Here is a 22862-nt window from a genome sequence, read left to right on the forward strand (position 1 = left end):
TCCTTTGCAAAGGAAGAGAGTAGGAAGACTTGTGCTTTCCCTAAATATCTCTGCTTTTGGTCCATCTTAGTGGCAGATAAATCTCAATATTCATTAAAAAGTGACCAATTACTTCAGAAATTAGAGAAGTTGATCTCCCATGATACAAAGCTTAACTGGGAGCTTGATCGGTATTGCCTCACACTCTCTGAGGTGAGATTTTCCAACCTTTTCTCAAGTGTTGGTCTCCTTTCGGTGAATCATTCTTGGGCAGTTTTAATTATTTAAGGCCAATTGGCCAGAACTTATTATATCAGGACTTACTGTAGGCTTCGGGAATTCAAGATCAACAAGGCTGTGCCTGCCCTCAAGGAGCTCACAGTGGGAGGAAACTGCAAGCAAGATTCATTAGGAGACATGTAAAAAACTATGGTGTGGCTGGAGTTTATAACTGTCAGCAGCTGCTTCTGGGTGTTACTGTCTAATTACTTTCTGCCTAATATCATGTACCCTCTATAAGTACTGAGACTTACAGGGGATATACCAATAATGCCTTGGGAGCAGCTGATAGGAAGAGGTGGGAACCTGGGACCTACGGAAACTTTCCATGGGAGTGATGCAAAGAGGTTTGCAAATGTGATCTCACTTTCTCCATTTATATAGAATATATATATGAAGAAGTAAGTCCAAGTGTACTGCCTCTCAGGCTTTAGGGAGATCAGTGTATATTTGGTGAAATGAATTGATCAGCGTATATATTAGTGGAAGCCTCAAAATGGTAAACTGTGAATTTCTGAACTGGGTCTCCAGCAAAGTTCAGCTCAGTGGGAAAAGCAAATAGCTTACAGAACAGGACACCAGAATGGTCAATAAAGAGGCAAAGATACTCAAACTGATTGGTAATCAGAAAAATGCAAACTTCAACAACAAATGGGGGCTCCTGAGTGGCTCAGTCAGTTAATCCTCCAACTCTTGATTGTGGTTCAGGTCATGATCTTCTGGTTTGTGAGATTGAGCCCTGCATCGGGCTCCATGCTGACAGCACTGAGCCTGCTTGGGATTCTATCTCGATGCTGCTCTCCCGCTCAAGAGCCCTCGCTCCGCCCCTCACCTCAATAAATAAACATTTAAAAAAATGTTTTAAACAACAAATGGGTACTATTTCTCAGCCTTGAGACTGATGAAAATTAAAAAAAAAAAAAACAACGGATAATACCAAGTGTTGGGGCCATTATGGAGAAACACATTCTCTTGCTTTCCTTGTCAGAGTAAATTGGCAATCAGTTTGGACAGCAATTTTGCAATATTTAGTAAGGTTTAAAGGTACACTTACCCTATGACCCAAGAATTCCATTCTAAAATGTTTTCACATGCTTAAAGCATCATATACAAAAAAAAATTGTTGCAATGTCTGTTATAGGGGAAAAAATTGGAAATAAACCCAGATGTCCTTTATTAGGAGAAAGAGTAACTTACAGTTTATTTATACAGTGAATATTACACAACATTTAAAATGGATGAATTGGATTTACAAGTATAACCTGGGTAAATTTTATAATCATATTATTGAGTGAAAACAATAGGTTGCCAAACAGTATCTACTCTTTATCATTAATATAAAAAGTAAAACGCATATCAGTGTTAAATGTACATTCATGTACATACACTTGGGACAATAAAAGTGTAAGGACCTGGATGGGAAGAATACAAAACAACCTGACAGTGGTGAAGGAGAGAGGGAAGTAGGATCAAGGAGGCACAAAAGAGACCTTTGCTGTCTGTGTTACGTTTTCTCTGTTTAAAAAAATGAGAGAAGAAGGGTGCCTGGGTGGCTCAGTCGGTTAAGCGTCCGACTTCAGCTCAGGTCATGATCTCATGGTTCGTGGGTTTGAGCCCTGCATCGGGCTCTGTGCTGACAGCTCAGAGCCTGGAGCTTGCTTCAGATTGTGTCTCCCTCTCTCTCTGCCCCTCCCCTGTTCATGCTCTGTGTCTCTTTCTCTCTCAAAAATAAATAAACATTAAAAAAAAAAAAGATAAGGACAAATGTTAAAGTCAGAGCAGTGGTGCATGCATTTGTAATTTCCTGTACTCTTCTGTAGTTTTGAAATATTTCATTAACAAATAGTGCTTAGGGCATATGGGACACTCTCTGAGAAGGTACTATTATTGTTTCTGCACCAGGAGCCCATGCCCCTGAGTTTTCTGCTGCCATGATCTTTGTAGACTTCTGACTGTCTGTATGGCTAAGGGGGTAGAGGGAGACTGAATAAGCTTTAAGATCCTGTCCATTTTAACATTGTTATTCCAAGATCATCAGTAGATGATTGATTGTTGTCATGGCCACATTCCTACATGTGCGGCACTCTCCGGGCACAGAACCAGGGCAAGCGATGACTGTGTGTGTCACACACCCTCCAGTGCCCACAGCCAGATGGGAAACCTAAATATACCAATTTTGTTGTATTTTCTGAATCCCCTTGAAACCAGAATTTTTATGTTATGAGATGCCCCTGAACTAATATAAATAGATAGATGTGGGGAAGAGTTATTTTGAGGGCCATAATTTGATTTCGTTATCTCAGGCGATCAATGATTGTTTAACACCAGAAATAGTTGACTAGAACAGCTGCTAAAACAATGCTTTGTGTGGGAAATGATAAAAGGTTCAGTATTTTGACAGCCATTTCGGAGGTATGAATAATACGACTTCTAAGAAAATCCTGATTGCTGGGTTGGTTTGGGGGGATTTTGAGTGTGTGTGTGGGGGGGGGTTGGATTCTCTACATAAGATTTCCCATCTCCTAGTATTCTGCATGGATAGTGGGTATAGGAGGAATGTTTTCCCTCTCCCAGAGTCTTGACTCCATATCAGTAGGGTTTAGGCAGCACAGCAATAAATTACTGTTCAGGTTTTTACAAAATACCTAACTCATCCATTCATCAAATGTGTATTCAGGGCTTACTGTGCTTCAAGCAAAGTTCAGGACCTAGGAGTCAGAAGGAGTCTGTTAGATTCCGCCGTAAGGGGCTCCGTCTGGAAAGAGGAGGAAAAGTAGAACAAGGCAAAATGTGCAAGTAATTTTAAATAAATTCAATAGGTACTACAGAAACAGAACTTGGAGGGGGATGAGGGGTAGAAAGAGGTGGCGTTAAATAATTGGGAGTTTGTCATTTGAGGTCGTGGGAGGTAAGGATTGACAGACAAGCACAACATTCCAAATAGACGGCAAATTCTAGTCAGTGTTACAAAGTGACAGAGTGGAAGAGTGTATTTATTGATTCAACTCTTAATGTGGAAGAGTGTATTTATTGATTCAACTGGCCAACTGCATGCCTCAATTCACAGTATTGCTTTCTGTCTGGATATCCGGTACCTTAAATTTTCACAGAATTTTCACGGCAGTTTTCTGATTGTATATGTGCCTAATGTGAGTATTACCATATTATACTGTCTGCAGTTAACTTTTAAAATATTTCAGCATGGGGCCCCTGGCTAGCTCAGTCAGAAGAGCATATGACTCTTGATCTTGGGGTCATGAGTTCGAGCCCCACAGGGGGTGTAGAGATTACTTAAATAAATAAAACTTTAAAAAATAAAATATTTCAGCATGAACCATATGGTAGGTATTAGTTTTCATCTAAGTCTTAGTGGAAGCTGGTGGTGCCAGTTGTTTTTTTTTTAATTGTTTTTAACATTTACTCATTTTTGAGAGAGATAGAGCATGAGCAGAGGAGGGGCAGAGAGAGAGGGAGACACAGAATCGGAAGCAGGCTCCAGGCTCTGAGCTGTCAGCACAGAGCCCGACGTGGGGCTTGAACTCACAGGCTGCGAGATCATGACCTGAGCCGAAGTTGGATGCTCGACCAACTGAGCCCCCCAAGTGCCCCTGGTGGGAGTTTGTCACAACTGGTTGGTGCCAGTGGTGAGTGCACACTCAGTGTTGGTGAGCTGGCATCTGATCAGAAGCCCTCACCCTGGAGAATCTTCTTTAAACAACTCAGTTTTCTTTATCTCTGAGTGACAGTAGAGGTTTTAATTAGAGTAATGGATATTGCAGATGAATTTTAATCGGGGATATTTGTGGTGGTGAAGATGAGTGGATCAGGTTGAACCTTTACAGAGACCTTCCTTCCTGTGTGTTACAGAATATAAAAGTCTAGTGAGACATTAAGGATGGGGAAACAGGCTCAGGGAGGCTGAGTGTGAGAGTTGGGTGATGGCAGGGCCAAGACTGAAGAATTCCAGAACCAGGACTGTCTGTGTTGGCTGCTCTGCTCAGTGAGGTATGCTTGCCCTTGGAAGAATCTTTATCTGTGATGACACTCTTTTAGGGGCTCATTAAACCAAGGCTAATCCTTGACTGAATTCCCTAACCCCAGACTGAAGTGTGTGTTCTTTAGAACCAACGTAGGTGACATTTCCAGTATTGGGGGAGTTTCATTTCTTTTAGATTCAAGAAAAGTAAAGTATTACAAACACTCAGTTATGAGCGATGTATTTGTATTTCTAGTTCACATGGAAGGGAATCCAGTTTAGCTGGCGTTCTTTTCTGCTTTTCCTATTAATATACCCTTCCATCTGCAGATAATTGAAAAGTAATTAGAGCTCTTCACAGTAAATCCATGTTATATTAAAGAAAACAAAAATGCAACACATGTGTGGCATTATGTGGAAATTAACCCCGTGGAAAACTACAGGCTGTCGGGATTTTATTTTTAATGTATGTTATACAGTCCAGATCAAACAAATGAATTAATTTCCACTCTAGTGAAGGATTGTTTTTCCTGGTGTGTTTAGGTGGCTATGGTCACTGTGGTTTGGAGTGAGCCTAAACAGGTTCCTGTCCTTGGACAAAGACCAAGGACAACTATAGGACTTGCCTACGGTTAATCTCCCATAGGCCTCTTGACTAATAACCCTGGGGCAGGAAGGCAAGTGCTAGTGTGATCACTTTACAACCGAGGCAGTCAAAACAACGAGAAGTTATGGCATGTTCACACCACAGAACTGGCTATAACAGAGTCAGGGTCAGAGCTAAGCTCTTCTGAACACTGGGTGACTGCACAGTGGCCCTGTCCATGACCCCAGGCTGCCAGAGCAGAAGGAAGTGAATTTCAGTGGTATGGTGCACATCAAAGTATTCGATATGGTAGGAACCGAACCTCAAGACATTAATAGAAGACGACACATCAAGACATACTGGTGGTGACGGTTTCAGAAGAACTTCTGGTTCAGATTCCGCAGAAGTTTATGCAAAGCCTGCCATGGGTCAGGTTCATGCTTCTGGGAGGCTACTCATTTTCAACAGTAGCAGAGCAAGGGAGCCTGGACCTTTAGCCTCCCCCTCTAAGCCTTGACCACCATCAGTGCTACTCCAAACCATGTTCAGTAAACATGCCATCTAAGGATAAGTCGAATTAAACAAAGGAATGTCTTGGCAAGTTCTAGACCAGGTTTCTTAAGCCCTTATTCTATTCTGCCTCTTTCCCCTAAATCCTATTATATTTTGTCTTATTACCAGAGCAATCTTGTAGTTGTGATATTGTCTCCATTGTATCATTGAGAAAATCAAGCCATTGAAAATAAAATGCCTTGCCTTAAGATGAAAACTAGTCAGAGTTTCTAGTTGATTCTTCTGAGTCCAGGTCCTGCTGTGTGCTGATTTCCATCTGACCTTGGAATAATTCTGGGCATTTACTTTATAGGGATATTTTGGAGTCATCTTGCCAAGTAAGGGATCTAGTTTATTTGACTTTGTGGAGTTTGTGTGTGTGTCCATGTTATTTTAGAATAGTGGAGAAAACGTTTAGTGCCTAATCCCAGCTTAGGATAGATAAAAGAGGCACACTTTCCTGGAGGGGAGACTTGGAGGAATGGTGGTTTTAAGATAGACTTGCACTTCTAGTGAGAGAGAATGCACGCACACACACGCACACGCACACACACGCACGCACATGCACGCACGCGCTGCAATCCAAGAGTCTGGTGCTTGGGGCACCTGGTGGCTCAGTCAGTTGAGCTTATGACTTCGGCTCAGGTCATAATCTTATGGTTCGTGAGTTCAAGCCTCTAATGAGGCTCTCTGTTGTCAGCACAGAGCCTGCTTCAGATCCTCTGTCCCCCTCTCTCTCTGCCCCTCCCCTGCTCTCACATGCTCTCTCTCTTGCTCTCAAAAATAAATAAACTTAAAAAAGAGTTGGAGGCTTAACTGACTGAGCCACACAGGTTCCCCAAGGCGCTGCCTCTTCTTAAGTGAGCAGCAGCATATTGGGTATTTGCATTTCTCACAAATAAAAAGGTAAAATCATGTGTTGGCTATTCAGGCTTCCTGGACAGACTTGGATGATGTGGGCAAGTTTCCCTCAGGGCCCGGACAGATCAGTGAGGTTCCTGACCCACAGAATTCTACTGTATGTTACCAGGATGCCTTCCTGGCATTTTTTGCCTTTCCAATCATTTTAATGTTTGATGTGACAAATGGCAAAGGACTCTGCCACTGCGATGGGAACTGAGATGGGAAAATGCTTGTTTCACAGCCCTTGTTCACTCCTAAACAAGTGTTAAGACTCTGTTTGGCCTTCTTTCCTCCTAGATTATAAATACCTTAAGGACTCTCTGTCTTACTATGTTTTGTGCCCACAGAGTTTGCTTTGAACGTAGTAGGTACTGATTTGATGGTTGCTGAGCTGAACTATACTTTTCCAATATGAAGAAAAGTGGGGCAGATTAAAATAATATGTAGGCCAGCCTGACACAGTAACTCAGATAGACATGACTAGTTCCTGGCCTTGGCAAGTTACTCAAATTAAGGCTGGGTTTCTTAGGTGGAGAGAGGGAGAAAATAATGCACATTGGGTCTCATGTAGGTAGAGCAGAGACACCAACACGTAAATGCTTAATACCTTACTCATTTTTATTTTAAATGGGCATTTATGAACACCAGCTTATGCAGACTGAGCTACCAGCTTTGCTAGCCTTCGCTTGCTTTTGAAACCAGCAGACTGCCTTCCAGCCTGTGCTGTTTCTCTTGGTGGTTGTTGGAACAAGTCACGTAGAGCCAACATCAGAATGTTTAAGATGAAAATTTTGTCACGGCCGGGTGCGACAGGAGAGGGGTTGTCGACAAGGGTTGTAGAGGAAGACCATTGGGAGGTCCAGCCGAAGGGGTGTGTTGACACTGCCTCTGGGAATTTGGGGAAGCCCTGGGGAAACCCTTAAGCATTTTTCTGCCTTCTCCACCCTCAGGCCTTCTCGTGGGTACCCTTGATGTCGTGCTGGACTCCAGTGCCCGGGTGGCTCCTTACCGAATCCTGTACCAGACCCCTGACTCTTTGGTCTATTGGACCATCGCCTGTGGTAAGTAGTGATATTCAGAAATACCGAGAAACCTTATGATTCGTAACTTTCGGCCAGAGAGGAAGGAGCCTTTATTTGGGAATGCAGTCTCTTGGTATTTTAGGGTAATAACCATAGTCATTTTGGCAGATGAACCCCAAATCTCAATGGCTTAATGCAGGAGCGGTTTCTTTCTCACTCTGGTGAAGTCTTGTGTGGATCCTGTGGCCTCCTCCATCCGCAGTGACACAAAGCCTCCATAGGAGGACAACTTAGAAGGGGAAAGAGGGAGGTAGAGGCACACCTGCATTTAACTTCTTTGGCCCAGACGTGTCACACGCCACCTCCACTCACACTCTGTTGGCTTGAACCAGTCACACAACTCCAACCTAACTCCATGGGCAGCTGGGAAATGAAGAGAAACACATGAAACACTTGAGTGTACTAAGTGATACACACATATCCTAGCACAGTGCTTCCTCCTTGGGAAGGGATCAATTCTTTTTCCTGATGATAGTCTGGAATAATGTCCTGTGTTTAAAATGGTGGTCAACAGCTCTGCCATTGTTGGATCTCTCACAAGAATGTTTCATCCAAAGTGGCCAAGGTTTTATAGTTATTCATTTGCCTGTTATTCATTTGCCTGTGCCTTTAACAAATAACCATAGGAAAAGAACACTTTTCGTTTTGTTTTTTTTTTTTGTAAAATTTTTTTTTTCAACGTTTATTTATTTTTTGGACAGAGAGAGACAGAGCATGAACGGGGGAGGGGCAGAGAGAGAGGGAGACACAGAATCGGAAACAGGCTCCAGGCTCTGAGCCATCAGCCCAGAGCCCGACGCGGGGCTCGAACTCACGGACCGCGAGATCGTGACCTGGCTGAAGTCGGACGCTTAACCGACTGCGCCACCCAGGCGCCCCGAACACTTTTCGTTTTTTACTGCCACTTGGTTTTTATTATTATTAATAATAAACTTTATATTTTATTTTATTTTTATTATTTTATTATTATTATTTTTTAATTTACATCCAAATTAGTTAGCATATAGTGCAACAATGATTTCAGGAGTAGATTCCTTAGTGCCCCTTACCCATTTAGCCCATCCCCCCTCCCACACCCCCTCCAGTAACCCTCTGTTTGTTCTCCATGTTTACGAGTCTCTTCTGTTTTGTCCCCCTCCCTGTTTTTATATTATTTTTGTTTCCCTTCCCTTATGTTCATCTGTTTTGTCTCTTAAAGTCTTCATATGAGTGAAGTCATATGATACTTGTCTTTCTCTGACTAATTTCACTTAGCATAATACCCTCCAGTTCTATCCACATAGTTGCAAATGGCAAGATTTCATTCTTTTTGATTGCTGAGTAATACTCCATTGTGTGTGTGTGTATATATATATATACACATACCACATCTTCTTTATCCATTCATCCATCAATGGACATTTGGGCTCTTTCCATACCTTGGCTATTGTGGATAGTGCTGCCCTAAACATGGGGGTGCATGTGTCCCTTCGAAACAGCACACCTGTATCCCTTGTATAAATACCTAGTGGTGCAACTGCTGGGTTGTAGGGTAGTTCTATTTTTAATCTTTTGAGGAACCTCCATACTGTCTTCCAGAGTGGCTGCACCAGCTTGCATTCCCAACAACAATGCAAGAGAGATCCTCTTTCTCCACATCCTCGCCAACATCTGTTGTTGCCTGAGTTGTCAATGTGAGCCATTCTGACAGGTGTAAGGTGGTATCTCATTGTGGTTTTGATTTGTGTTTCCCTGATGATGAGTGAAGTTGAGCATTTTTTCATGTGTCAGTTGGCCATCTGGATGTCTTCTTTGGAGAAGTGTCTGTTCATGTCTTTTGCCCATTTCTTCACTGGGTTATTTGTTTTTTGGATGTTGAGTTTGATAAGTTCTTTATAGATTTTGGATACTAGCCCTTTATCTGCTATGTCATTTGCAAATATCCTCTCCCATTCTGTAGGTTGCCTTTTAGTTTTGCTGATTGTTTCCTTTGCTGTGCAGAAGCTTTTTATTTTGATGAGGTCCCAGTAGTTCATTTTTGCTTTTGTTTCCCTTGCCTCCAGAGACGTGTTGAGTAAGAAGTTGCTGCGGCCAAGATCAAAGAGGTTTTTGCCTGCTTTCTCCACTAGGATTTTGATGGCTTCCTGTCTTATGTTTAGGTCTTTCATCTACTTTGAGTTTATTTTTGTGTATGGTGTATGAAAGTGGTCCAGGTTCATTTTTCTTCATGTCGCTGTCCAGTTTTCCCAGCGCCACTTGCTGAAGAGACTGTCTTTATTCCATTGGATAGTCTTTCCTGCTTTGTCAAAGATGAGTTAGCCACACGTTTGTGGGTCCATTTCTGGGTTCTCTATTCTGTTCCATTGATCTGAGTGTCTGTTCTTATGCCAATACCATACTGTCTTGATGATTGCAGCTTTGTAGTATAGCTTGAAGTCCAGGATTGTGATGCCTCCTTTGGTTTTCTTTTTCAAGGTTGTTTTGGCTATTTGGGGTCTTTTCTGGTTCAATTCAAATTAGACTTTATTTTTTAGAACAGTTTTAGATTTATAGAAAAATTGAGTAGATAGTTCAGAGAGCACCTATCTGCCCTTCACACACATTGTTTCCTTTATTATTAACATCTTACTATGGTACATTTGTTTTAGCTAATGAGCTCATATTGATACACTATTACTAAACAAAATCCATAGCTTATTTAGATTTCCTTAGTTTTTTTTTTTAATTTTTTAAGTTTATTTTTTATTTTTTTGAGAGAGACATAGCAAGTGAGGGAGGGGCAGAGAGAGAGAGCGGGAGACAGAAACCCAAACAGGCTCCATGCTGTCAGCACAGAGCTGATTGCAAGGCTCAGACTCATGAACCATGAGACCATGACCTGAGCTGAAGTCGAGTCAGACATTTAACCGACTGAGCCACCCAGGCACCCCTTGATTCCCTTAGTTTTTACTTAATGTCCTTTTTCTGTTCCAAGATCCTATCCAGGATACTATATTTTGTTGTCATGTCTCTTTAGGTTCTTCTTGGCTGTGGAAGTTTCTCAGGCTTCCCTTGTTTTTGATGACCCTGCCACTTTTAAAGGATACTAGTCAGGTATATTATAGAAAGTCCCTCTATTGGAATTTGATGTTTTCCTCATGATTAAGCTGAGGTGATGGATTTTTACTGAGGAACATCACAGAGATAAAGTGCTATTTTTATCACATTATGTCAAGCAAGGGTACATATTGTCAATGTATGACTGATGATGTTTTCTTTGGTCACCCAGCGGAAGTAGTGTTTTTTTTGGGTTTCTCCACTGTTAAGTTACTATTTTTTCCTCCTCTCCATGCTGTATACTCTCAGGGAAGAAGTCACTATGCACAGCCCACCCTTAAGGAGTGGGGAATTTTAATTTATTCAATTATTTTTATCAGTGTGGAATCATATATATTTATTGGGGCAGTCCAGTACCACTTTATTTTGTTGCTCAAATCATTCTAGCTTTGGCCATTGGGAGCTTTTTCGGTTGACTTTGTTCAGTCTTTGAACTGATCTCTACTCAGTAGGAAGTGCTGTGCTCGGATCTAAAGATACAGAAATAATTAGATCCGGTCTCTGCTCTTGAGAACATAAGTAAATATTCAGTTATAGCCCAGTGTGAACCAGTACCACACGCTGCCAGTTGATTGCAGGGTGCCCAACTAAAGTCAGGAATCTCAGCTGGCCTTTTACATAGGTAGGGGAAATGATCTGGGTGTGAGTCCCAGCTGCCGGAAGGCTCCAGTGCTCTATCCATGCTCCCTCAAGGATTTAATGGTACCTGAAATTCTAACATTGTAGTGTTGTATCCCTTTCAAGTTACTCTGGTTAAGATGCAAACAGCCCCATGAGACATGATGGAATTAATCAGTCATTTATGCATTCTGGTGAATGAAGGAATGGCATCAGGGTGCAGGGCATGGAGAAAACCACCTAGGGGTGAAGGGTGGGGATTGGAGTGAGAGGAAGGAGATAAAGGCTAAAGGAAGAGGGAAGCTGGGACCCTGAAGAAGACAGACTTACCAGTGTAACCCAGGCTCCTGTAAGTTAACATTCCAGCCATCTGTGCCATTTATTCAATACAAAAGGGAAGAACCCAATAGCTACTGTAGAGTGGGGAATGCCCTGGGGTGGTTGGTGAGGAAAGTGTCACATTTAGTCGGCAAACATTCTAGAATCCTGTTAAAATAGACATTGTAGCCAGCAAGTGAAGAAATAAAAAGAAAGGGAATTAGAAATCAGACAGAACCACTAAACTACTTGACTTAACATGTGTGTGCAAAGGACACTTTCACACATTCTCTTTCACCTTCCAGCCTAGCACTTGTGCCCAGAGGCTTTTGAGATCCTTTGGAGCCTGGAGCTCCTTAGAGCTCTCCTATCTGCCTTTCTAGTGCTCTAGGTGCCTGCCCTTCCCAGGTCAGTGTGCTTTTACACTTCTATGAGCTGCTGGTTTGTGCCTCATGGCTCTTCTTTTCCTGCCCTCTCAGCCTTAACCCTTTTGTTTTGTTTTGTTTTGTTTTGTTTTGTTTTGTTTTGTTTTGCCTGTTACCTGACATTACTACTCTTCAGTTTGTTTCTGGGACTTTGCCATTCTACGAAGCACATGCTTCTGTGAAAGCTCATGTGGGAAAGAGCCCAGAGTTACAAAGCTGAATTGTTCCTGAATTATTTGCCAAAACAAGGCTAAGGAACACTAGGCAGTAAATGCTGATGGCATAATTTATACCACAAAGAGATGTACTTTCATTTTCCCAGTAAGTAATGCCTGTCACAACTGTATGATCTCATTATCATAAACCCAGAACAGTTTTAGCTTTTGTATGTATTGATTACCCATAGAGAGAGCTCCAGAATTTCCTTATGGAAGACTCCACGGAAGTGACAACCACCGTGAAAGTCCCATTCACCCATTAGCCCTTCTTATCGATTTCCATTTAAAACCCAAATTGCTGGCTCCCTTTCAGGAGAGGATTTTGAGAGCGGAAGCTGCCAGCTTTCAGATTTCTCTGATATGCTGACCTTCTGGCTTGTAATTTTAGTGTTATTTTTTGTAAACTACAGAGTTGGTACTGGTGAGACAGTATGTCAAGAGCTTTTTAATTTGCTTCAATTTCTTGAGTCTTTGCTGTAGGGAGAAGCTTCAGCAGAAAACTGGGTGAGTCTAACTCACTGCCCTGTAGAACCCATAGCATTACAAAACCTTGTGTGCCATGCACCTTGTGAACCTTCAACATGTCCATTGAATTGAAGGAAGCATCTACTGTCAGTGTCTTGACGTAGACTACTTTCTATAGAAGAGCAGTGGTAAATCCTACTCGTTTGACTTGCCTTTCACTTGAGCCACAAAGAGCCAGGCAGAAGGAGTCTTATGGGCCTAGTCTCACTTGCTCCCAATATAATAATCACCTGGCCCTTGGCGATAATATGATCCATAAAGAAGAATGGGGAAAAAAAGCAGGAGTTATTTGGTAAAACACTATTTTCGTATGCTTCTTCTAATCTTTTAACAGTTGTATCCAGATTGGTTTGAAGAAATTGATGCTTTACATTTCCTTGAGACCTTTAATTGGGAAGGAGAGCCAAAAACCTTCCTAATAATGGCCGTGTCTTTTCACTACTGCCCCAAATGAAGCCACCATTCTCTTTGGTTGATATTCCATCACACCATCAATTGTAGCTTGCTGAAGTGCATTTTGCTCAGTGGTTTATGCAGTGAATTATACCTTTTGCGATCTCTAAGATCATAAAGAAAGCAGTATCCTAGGGATTTGGCCAGCCAGCTTTGTTGAGCTCGTTATATTCTGACAGTCGCCCCCACTCCCCACCAGTCAGTTGACTGACTGTTTTGCACCTGAGACTCTCACAGGGTGCTAAACAGCTATAGGCCTTCCCCCAGCAGCTAGTGTTTTGGACTTGGTGCCCCAGAGGCAGGAGAGAGCCTAGTTCTCTCTGTCCTCCTTGGCCTTAAGTGGATTTAAGTAGAAGGCAACCCATTTGGCTTTCCCCATTAGAAGAACTAGAGAAGGTTCTAACAGTAAGAAGCGTTATACAACCTCAGTGAAAATACAGATACATAAAAATGGTGGTATTTCCAAGGACGTTGTCTACAGAGGAAGTCTGGGACCACCAAGAAGAGCAACAAACAGAAAGAAAGAAGGAGCTGTTGACAGTTCCCTCTAGATACTTCTGACCTTCCAGCAGGACTGATAAAGGAAGCAGGGTGGAGGATGTGTGTTTGATGGGCATTTCACAGATGACACAGCCCTGCATGCTGCCTTGATTTGGCTGCCTATTGATTTAGTTTCTCTTTTCTTTACCATCCCAGAATTTCCTCTGGGCCTAGATGTTCATTCAGAACTAAGTCTTTGCTGTAAGAGAAGCTTTTTCAGAACTGAAAGATATTTTAGCTGCCATCTTGTCTAACATCTTTATTTATTTATTTATTTAAATCTTTTTTTTCAACGTTTATTTATTTTTGGGGCAGAGAGAGACAGAGCATGAACGGGGGAGGGGCAGAGAGAGAGGGAGACACAGAATCGGAAACAGGCTCCAGACTCTGAGCCATCAGCCCAGAGCCCGACGCGGGGCTCAAACTCACGGACCGCGAGATCGTGACCTGGCCGAAGTCGGACACTTAACCGACTGCACCACCCAGGCGCCCCTAACATCTTTATTTTAATAGGATGGAGGCAAGGGGAATCGCCCAGGTTCACAATGCTAGCTGAAGCTGGTTAGTGCAGAGCTGAGACCAAGTTCTCAGCTCTCCCCCTTCCCAGCCTAGCAGCACCATCCTGGCTTTTATGATTAAACATTCTTTTAGTCAGCAACTGGTAAGACCCAGAGTTTAATTAAAGATTGCTAATTCTGTTTCTGCCATTTCTCTACAATTGATAGAGAAAATGTGGGGGTAATTTAGTTGCCATCCACATGAGGTACACGTAGTGTGGAAGTTGGTATTTTATAGTCTTTTCTTGGTCTGTGTACCTCAAGAACTACTCTCGTATCCTTGGGAACATAGCTGCTTAAAAAAAAAAAAGAACTTCCTTTTTTTCTTCAAGCAATACATGTTCATTGCAGGAAATTAGAAAATATAGAATAAGAAAAAAGAATAAAAATTTGAAAACAGTACCACCCTCCAAATCACCTTTCAGACTTTGTGTGTGTGTGTGTGTGTGTCTATACATACACTTACATAGGTATATTTGTGCATACATACATCTATGTATATAGACTTTCCACATTGATAAAACCTATTTCTCTAATGTGAGTTTTAATAGGTAGATAATATTTTATTGTGCATGTAACATAATTTATCTAACTGACACAGTATTATTGGAAATGTGGGTCTTTCCCCCCCAATGTTAATTGCATGTTGAACAGCCTTAATCAGTATCCTCTGAAAAAAATCTTTTCACATTCCTTTAATTATCACTTGAGGATAAATTTATAGAAATAGTTATGCTGAGCCAAAAAAACACACATATCTGTAAGGCTTTTAGTATTTCTAGCTTGATTGCCTTCCAGAAAGATAGCCGTTTACATTCTTTCCATCAGAGTGGGAGAGGACCTTGGCACTTAAGTGAAAAAGTAAAATAAGGACATCAACCACTGATTCTTACAGTCAAGGCTGGATGAGTTACCTGGGTTTCTCTTTTGTCAAAGTGTTATGAAGCTATGAGCATATTGATATGACCGGTAAGAGATTATAAACAGAGTTATAGGAGAAGCTTACAGGGGCTCCTGGGCAGTTCCGTCAGTTAAATATCTGACTTCGGTTCAGGTCATGATCTTGTGTTTCATGAGTTCAAGCCCCACGTCGGGCCCTGTGCTGACACCTCAGAGCCTGGAGCCTGCTTCCAGTTCTATGTCTCCTTCTCTCTCTGCCCCTCCCCTGCTCACACTCTGTACCTCTCTCTCAAAAATAAATAAACATTTAAAAAATATGTTAAAAAAAATAAGAAGTGGGGCGCCTGGGTGGCTCAGTCAGTTAAGCGTCCGACTTTGGCCCAGGTCATGATCTCGCAGCCTATGAGTTCTGTGCGGACAGCTCAGAGCCTGGAGCCTGCTTCAGATTCTGTGTCCCCCCCTCTCTCTCTGCCCTTCCCCCGCTCACACTCTGTCTGTCTCTCTCTCAAAAATGAATAAATGTGAAAAAAACAAGCTTACAATAGTTCCACAAGGAGTTCTATGCATGCCTTACTTCAATAATGTGTACACTTTGCAATCTAAACAGAATGATGCCATGGCCAGAGAGATTTCTGCTGAGTGCATGCTAGTCAGGCAAGGGTTAAACAGCTGATGTCTTAGTGCCCTGACATCGGACTTTCAAAATATCTTCTCCATCACAAGTCAAGATGAGATCTTTATGTTCTGCTACTTAGAGTGGCAAAGGCGACTGTTAATTTAGTGCTTTGTATTTTCTTGACCTGTGCTAAGGACTTCACATGCCCGTATTATCTTCTTTGATTCCAGCACATACCAATGTGGCAGGTGTTGTTACCTGTGTATTACAGATGAGGTGTTTGAAGCACAGAGAAATGAGCTAATTTACCTATGATCCCAAAGTCAGTATGTGTGCTTTTGAAACCAGGTGTACTTTTTTGACATCAAAGTCTGTGTTCTGCTCCGTGATGTGGTTTTGGCTCCCCGATAACCAGGCTTCTTATTATTCCAGATAATCCAACCTCAGTCGTACTTACTGCACTTAAACATAGGTTTTGCATCACAAGGATATGTCTGCTGGATATCTATCCGTAGGGCCTTAGCCTTTGTTCTTAATCCTCAGAGGCCAGATCTGATAGAATCCATTTGTGGGTCCCTCTTAATGCTTTTTCCTTTTTATTTCCAGTAGTCTTTATGTGCTTTAAGATACATTTTTTTTTCAACGTTTATTTATTTTTTGGGGGGACAGAGAGAGACAGAGCATGAACGGGGGAGGGGCAGAGAGAGAGGGAGACACAGAATCGGAAACAGGCTCCAGGCTCTGAGCCATCAGCCCAGAGACTGACGCGGGGCTCGAACTCACGGACCGCGAGATCGTGACCTGGCTGAAGTCGGACGCTTAACCGACTGTGCCACCCAGGCGCCCCATAAGATACATTTAAAGCTAGATGAGAGTTTAGGCTAGGATGATTTTGTATTTTTCATCATCTTAAATAATGTTTACATTTTGCCCAGGTATATGCACAGGGCCTGTGACTAGTATTCTTAAAAACAAAACAAAACAAAACATAAACAAAACTCTACTCTGAATGATAAAGATTCCCACTTTTCCAAAATTAATTTCTCGGTAACCTTAAGCCCATCAAGTGTCAATGTAGTTTTTATTACTGCAGAATGATTTAACTTGGGTTAACTTGGATTTCCTGAAGGGTTCTCATTCTCGACACCGGCTTTCTTTGTTGTTCCAGCTGAATGCACAGTCAGGTCAGCTTGTTTTTCTTGCTGTATCTCTGTAAATGAAGCCTTTTCCAGAAAATCGACAGCCAAGCCCTTCCTTTCTTATTCTGAGCGTCCAGCACATTCTGCTCAAACTGCTGGGTAAATAGATCTGTCCCTATTCACAGTCATGGCACAAGAGCTTCGTGTCATCTCACCTTAAAAAATAACAAAAGAAAAGTCCCAACATCTTAAATATTGCAGCCCTTGTATTTAGTTTCTTGAGAAACGAAAGAGCTATTTCTAAGGAACATTTAGGATTGCAAGATGGTGTTGTTGGAGTTTCGCTCCTTCCTAAAGAGTGGTCCGCCAGAGGGACAGTTGTTCCCAAACTGTTGGCAGGGCATTTTCTCTGTGATCTCTGAGATGTAACGTGGACTCTTTGTTCTGGAGTGAGAAGTGGACAGAAATGGACACCTGATTTCAGAAATACTTTTTATGAGACTGGCATCTTCAGAATCTGTTTTGTCTGCTGGGTCAGGAAATCAGGCTCTGCTTTATAGGTGTTGTCATACTTTTAGACTGTAGAACATGGAGCCCTGAACCCCTGTCTTCATTTACCCTTTGTGAATTTAGCAAAGCGTTCAGAGAATATGGTGCTTTTGCCTAGTAAGCAGTAAATGTAAAAAGGTGTATTTCATTACTCACCCTGGAAAGTATCCGTTGGGTACAGATAAGTATCCATAGTTAATTCCTGAAACTACCATTGGCTGATGGCTTTCTTTTCTCCACTAATACATGAGACTTTCTTTTCTCCACTAGTGTATGGTGATGATGGTTTCATATAATGGTACACAAGGTTCTTTCTTATCTAGAGCTCCGTCTTCTGGAACTTTGGAGTCTTAGATGTAGATGTAGCCAGAAGAAACCTCCAGAACCTGTTTGGTAGTACAGAAGCAGGCCCACGGCACTGAGTAAGCTGAAAGAGCTGCAAGACCTAAAGATGTTGAGATGTGCGGCGTCAGCTCCTCAGTGAGCGGCTCATTCTAGAAGGCCAGCCTTTTCATGTGTCACTGAGAAGTGTGGGAGAAACAACAGGAGATGGAGAGCGGGACAGAAATAGCACAAGCAGCAGCAGTGGGGAGGGCAGTGATGGTAACTGAAGATAGAAATGTGGGGATTCACATCCTGAGCAGCAAGAAGTGTAGAGAAGAGCCAGTGGTGCAAATGGCGTTAGGTGGTAGAAGGTATAAGTTATGGACATGTTGGGTGGGACAACGGGATGGAGAACAGGAGGTCTTGGGACAGCAGAGAAGGCAATAGGTGGGGAAACAATGTGTATAGTAAATCTGAACTTCACATGAGAGCAGGCGCATTCAGGGTGGTATGGCCGTAGATTGTAAATCTGAACACGAATACAGGAGCGGTCAGATGGTTATTGGTAGATGAGAATCGGCCATAATGTTTTCGTATTATATCCATGAGAGTTGGAAGCATGAGTGAATGTGTGTTGAATGAGTGCATGCATGCGTACGCCATCTTTACCGTGTGTGTGTTGGGAATGGGGTGGGTGTATGGGTGTACTTACAGGAATATGTACACAAAGAACACTTTGAAGGCAGCATGTATGAAGCTGAAGGCATACCTGTTCTGTCCTAGGTCTTATAGCTGATGGACTTCTCTATCCAGGATAACTGAGGATTGGTGGGGTTGAACTGAGGTTGGGTTCCACAGCCAGTCTAACAGGGCGTCTAAAGTCAAGTATCTGATGTGGCTACTTGGTCAAAGGCAGAGCATGGTGAGATACGAGTCAACAGCCAGACCACATGGAAACCTGCCTGTGGAAGGCATATCTGCAGTCGACAGAGGCAGGGGCAGAAGAGAGGCAAGATCAGACAGACGCTGGGAACTGTGCCCAATGGGTCTGCAGGACCTCAGCAGACTCGTGGGCCTCCAGGACTGACGCCGTCCTAAGGTGCATACATCTGACAGTGCAAACCAGCACAGATGGCCAGGGTGGAGGGCTCATGGCAGGCATTTACTGGGCTCTCTCTGTATATCACAGCCAGTTATAGCTGGTGATGCTAGTAACCTGTTTACAGACAAGGAAGAACACAGTATATTTTAGAAAATTATCTAATGACTATTTAGAATTTTAAAGTCTCAAATGTTCTTCTTTGAGATGTATTTTTGAGAGAGAGAGAGAGAGAGAGAGAGAGAGAGAGAGAGAGAGCACAAGCAGGGGAGGGGCAGGGAGAGAGGAAGACACAGAATCCAAAGCAGGCTCCAGGCTCCAAGCTGTCAGCAGAGAGCTGGATGCAGGGCTCGAACTCATGAACCGTGAGATCATGACCTGAGCTGAAGTCGGACGCTTGACTGAGCCATCCAGGCTCCCCTGAAATCAAAAATGTTTTAAAGCTCTCTGGTAAACTATAGAATAACCCATTCCCTAAATATTCCAAATGGGCATTCTTCTTTGCATCTGAAAAAATATTTCCTCCTTTCCAAAGTATGTCTGTGGACATTATTCTTTGGGATTTTTACAGCATTGCCCTGAAATCGGTAAGCGTTTGTTGTGTTTTTTGTTGCTGTTGTTCATTCGTCTCCATTTCACAGATTAAACGGACTGTCTAAAGTGATCCAACCGGCTAGTGGCAGAGGGAGGGGGGCCCAGGTGTTCTGAGTTCTAGCTCTCGCCATAACGACATAGTACAGAATCATCAATTGCCCTCGCATGTGGTTGACTATGACCCCAAACGAGTGAGCCAGGGAAAATGCCCACAGGGAGCTATAATCTGTTCTCTCATGTTTTCACAGGACTGCCTCTCCACTAAGAAATCTGCTTTTCACCCTCTACGTCAGCATTCTGTGAAGGCAGTTTTGGTGTTTAAAAGAAAATGAACTTGGGTTTTGTTTTGTTTTGCCTCTCCTTAAATAGTGGGTCTGAAACCTCTCAAACCTACCTCATTCTCAAAGAGATTTTAGTTTTCCTCCTACAGTTCTGGTATCACTGTAGGCGCATTCGTGTCTCCCTTCCTTGTCAGGAGTCAGAATGAGATTCTGAGATACCTTGAGTTACTGGTGACAGAGAATAAAGAGGGAAGACACTGTTAAGAAATCACATAAAAGGAAGCTTGGAAATTGAAAGAGATGCCAGGAGGTTGGATCAGTGGAGTCACAGAATCATTCCTTAATTCTGGAATGAGCAGTGCATACGATTTACATATATGGCATATGAATGATTTATAAAACATTGTTTTTCTGCAAGATCGTTAACAATCCCAGGGCAAGAATAAAAGGGGAGGGGATTTAGTCCAGTGGCTTTACAGCCACATCCTGACGGCCTCTGTGTTATGCCCTGCAGTTGTGAGCAGAGAAGTGCCCGTTACATAGGCTACAGGCTAGGACTGTTTAAATGTGGAGGTTGCCGGGCGAGGTGACTTATGCTTCTTATTCCCTACCCGAGTGTAGAGACTTGGTCGGAGGCTGTGAGGATGACCTCATCCCATTACATTTCAAGGCAGCTGTGCCCGTGAGAGCCAGGCGGCTGTTCCCTAGCGATAGTCCATTTTCACATCTCATTCATAATTGAAGTGAGTGGGGATAATTTTTGCCCATTATGGGAGGTGGTTACATCAGACCTCCAGTGGCATACCAAAGCTCTCATTATTGCAGCTTAACAAAAGTAACCTAGTCTCCTGGCAAGATCTACGTCACTCTGTGAAGTGCAGGTTCTAGGAGGGAGAAAAATGGAAGATAGTGCTCAAGTCCCAATCCATAAAAGTGAACGGGAGAGATGCTGCTACCTTCTACGTGGAAACAGTGTGCGAAAAGTGTCTGAACTCACCTGGTCAGACTTGACTATAACACAGTGCTTACTCTTGGGTTTTCACATCGCTACTTGTCCTCTGCGTCTCCTCTGAAGAGGAGAAAGCAGTTAAATGCAGTTGTCTCCTTTAGTGACATTGCATATTGATGAATTGAGCCCGTTTACATATTTTTTAAATTCCGAAAATTCTGTTATCATCTTTACATTCGTACAGGTGGTTCCAGAAAAGAAATCACCGAACACTGGGAATGGCTTGAGCAGAATCTGCTGCAGACACTCTCCATCTTTGAAAACGAGAATGATATCACCACATTTGTGAGAGGAAAAATACAGGTAGTGGGTTGTCTGTTTTGTTTAGTTTTAACTTTTAATTGGAAATAATTTCAAACTTACGGAAAAGTTGTAAAAATAAGAATTGTGTAAAGCCATACCTGTAGACCATCTGCATATTCTCCTGTTGTTAACATTATACCCAGCTACATTATCATGTGAGTGCTCATTTACTTTCTATTTGAGAGGAATTTCCTCCAAATACCTCACTGTGTATTTCTAAGAATGTTCTATTGAATAACAACACTGCAGTTATCACCCACAATAAATTTAACATTCACATCATACCTTAATATTTGGCACATATTCCAATTTTGTTAATTGACCCAATGTACAACATTTTTTTCTTTTCAGTCCAGCACAAGATCTAGTTTAGGAAGCTGTTGAGTTGGTTTTCGTCTGTTGTCTTCTTCAATCTGAACATTTCTATAGCCTTTCTCTGTCTTTTATGACATTCATGATTTTAAGTATAAGTTCTGGTTTTTTTAATGGGATGTTTTTCATTTCGGGTTTTGTCAGATATTTCCTATGATTTGATTCTGATTATGTATTCCCAGGTGGAACACTTTATAAGTGATCTTATGTGCTTTTAAGAGTATCAGTTCTGGGGACACATGATACCCATCTCCCCTTGCTGGGCGATATAACCCCAGCCAGGTGTTACCTACCCAGTTTCTCCACTGTAGAGTTACTAATTTTGCCTCTTCAAATAATAAACAATTTGAACTTTTCTGTAGGAAAATATTTTAAGGCTACACAAATATCCTATTCCTTATCAAAATTTCCCCATGATTTAGTGAGGAATCATCCCTTGACGATTTTTTTTGTCTGAACCAATCTTTGCTGTGATGTTTTTACAAACTGATAATTTTCCAACTCCAGCATTCTCTATAAGAATGCTATTCTACTATAAGCAAGGGCTCTCTCGTCATTTATTTAGCTATTTGTTTTGGTATCGACTCATGGATTCCTGTTTTTCGGTTGTTAATGTTTCATTACTGGGCTTAATTATTTTGGTACCCACACTATCCCAGGTTTAGCTAGAGGAAACACCTACATATTGCCTCCTTTGTCCTTGTGACATGTCCCTGTTGCTTTTTGAGCACTTCTTTACTTCTGCTATAGCAGGATGTCCTAGACTCCTCTGCACTTTCTCCGTCCCAGTCCTGGAATCAGCCATTTGTTTCCGTTTGCTTTCAGTTTCAGGCCCTATCTCCTTTCCCACATAGTTTAATATTATTTTTTGCATGCATAAAATTTTAACATACTTCCGAAAGTTTAAATTCCTCAAAATGTTACTCCCTTCTGCAGTCTTGCTATCCTGTTCTCCCCAACCCCTTGCAATTAACCAACCTCATTGTTATCGGGCCTATGCTTCCTGTGTTTCTTTTTGTGAAAAGAGGCTGGTATATGTTTTGTTTTGTTTTTTAATTTCTCTTTAATTCTTACACATAAGCCTTCATGTATATATGCTCCTCTGCATTTGCTCTTTTCAGTCAGTAACTCTTGGGTAACACCTCATATCAGTTCATAGAGAGTATCCACATGTGGTGTGTGATTATTTGTTATTTAAAAAACATTTTGATAGTTTGGTTTTTATGTTGAAATATTATTAATTTTTAGATTTACAGAAGAACTGTAAAGACAGGACAGAGAATTCCCATAGACCCTACCACTCAGCTTCCATTAATATTAATATCTTCTATAACCATAGTATATTTATCAAAACTAAGAAATGAACATTAATGCAATATTGCTAACTAAAGGCTTAATTTGGATTTTACCAGTTTTGTCATTTCATGTCCTTTTTTATTCCATGATCCAATCCAGGTTCCCATGTTGCATTTAGTGCCTAATTCTTTTTAATAGGTGCATATTATGTGTGTAAGTACCGTAGCACTCTCTTATGCTTGAACATTTAAGTGGTTTACGATATTTTATAATTATACTTATCTGTCTACATAT

The 22862-nt window shown here is 41.9% G+C and overlaps 1 protein-coding gene across 2 annotated transcripts in view; it reads left to right on the top strand.

Moving 5' to 3' along the window:
• TBC1D9 (TBC1 domain family member 9) overlaps positions 1-22862 on the top strand; it is a 116700-nt gene that overhangs the window by 42860 nt on the left and 50978 nt on the right. For both annotated transcript variants that reach the window (XM_023252784.2, XM_023252785.2), the window contains exons 2-3: positions 7226-7336; positions 20782-20900. In XM_023252784.2, coding sequence (XP_023108552.2) covers positions 7226-7336; positions 20782-20900 — 230 coding nt within the window. The remainder of the gene's footprint in view (positions 1-7225; positions 7337-20781; positions 20901-22862) is intronic.

The sequence above is a fragment of the Felis catus genome, chromosome B1, assembly GCF_018350175.1.
Source record: "Felis catus isolate Fca126 chromosome B1, F.catus_Fca126_mat1.0, whole genome shotgun sequence".
In the NCBI taxonomy this organism is placed as follows: Eukaryota; Metazoa; Chordata; class Mammalia; order Carnivora; family Felidae; genus Felis; species Felis catus.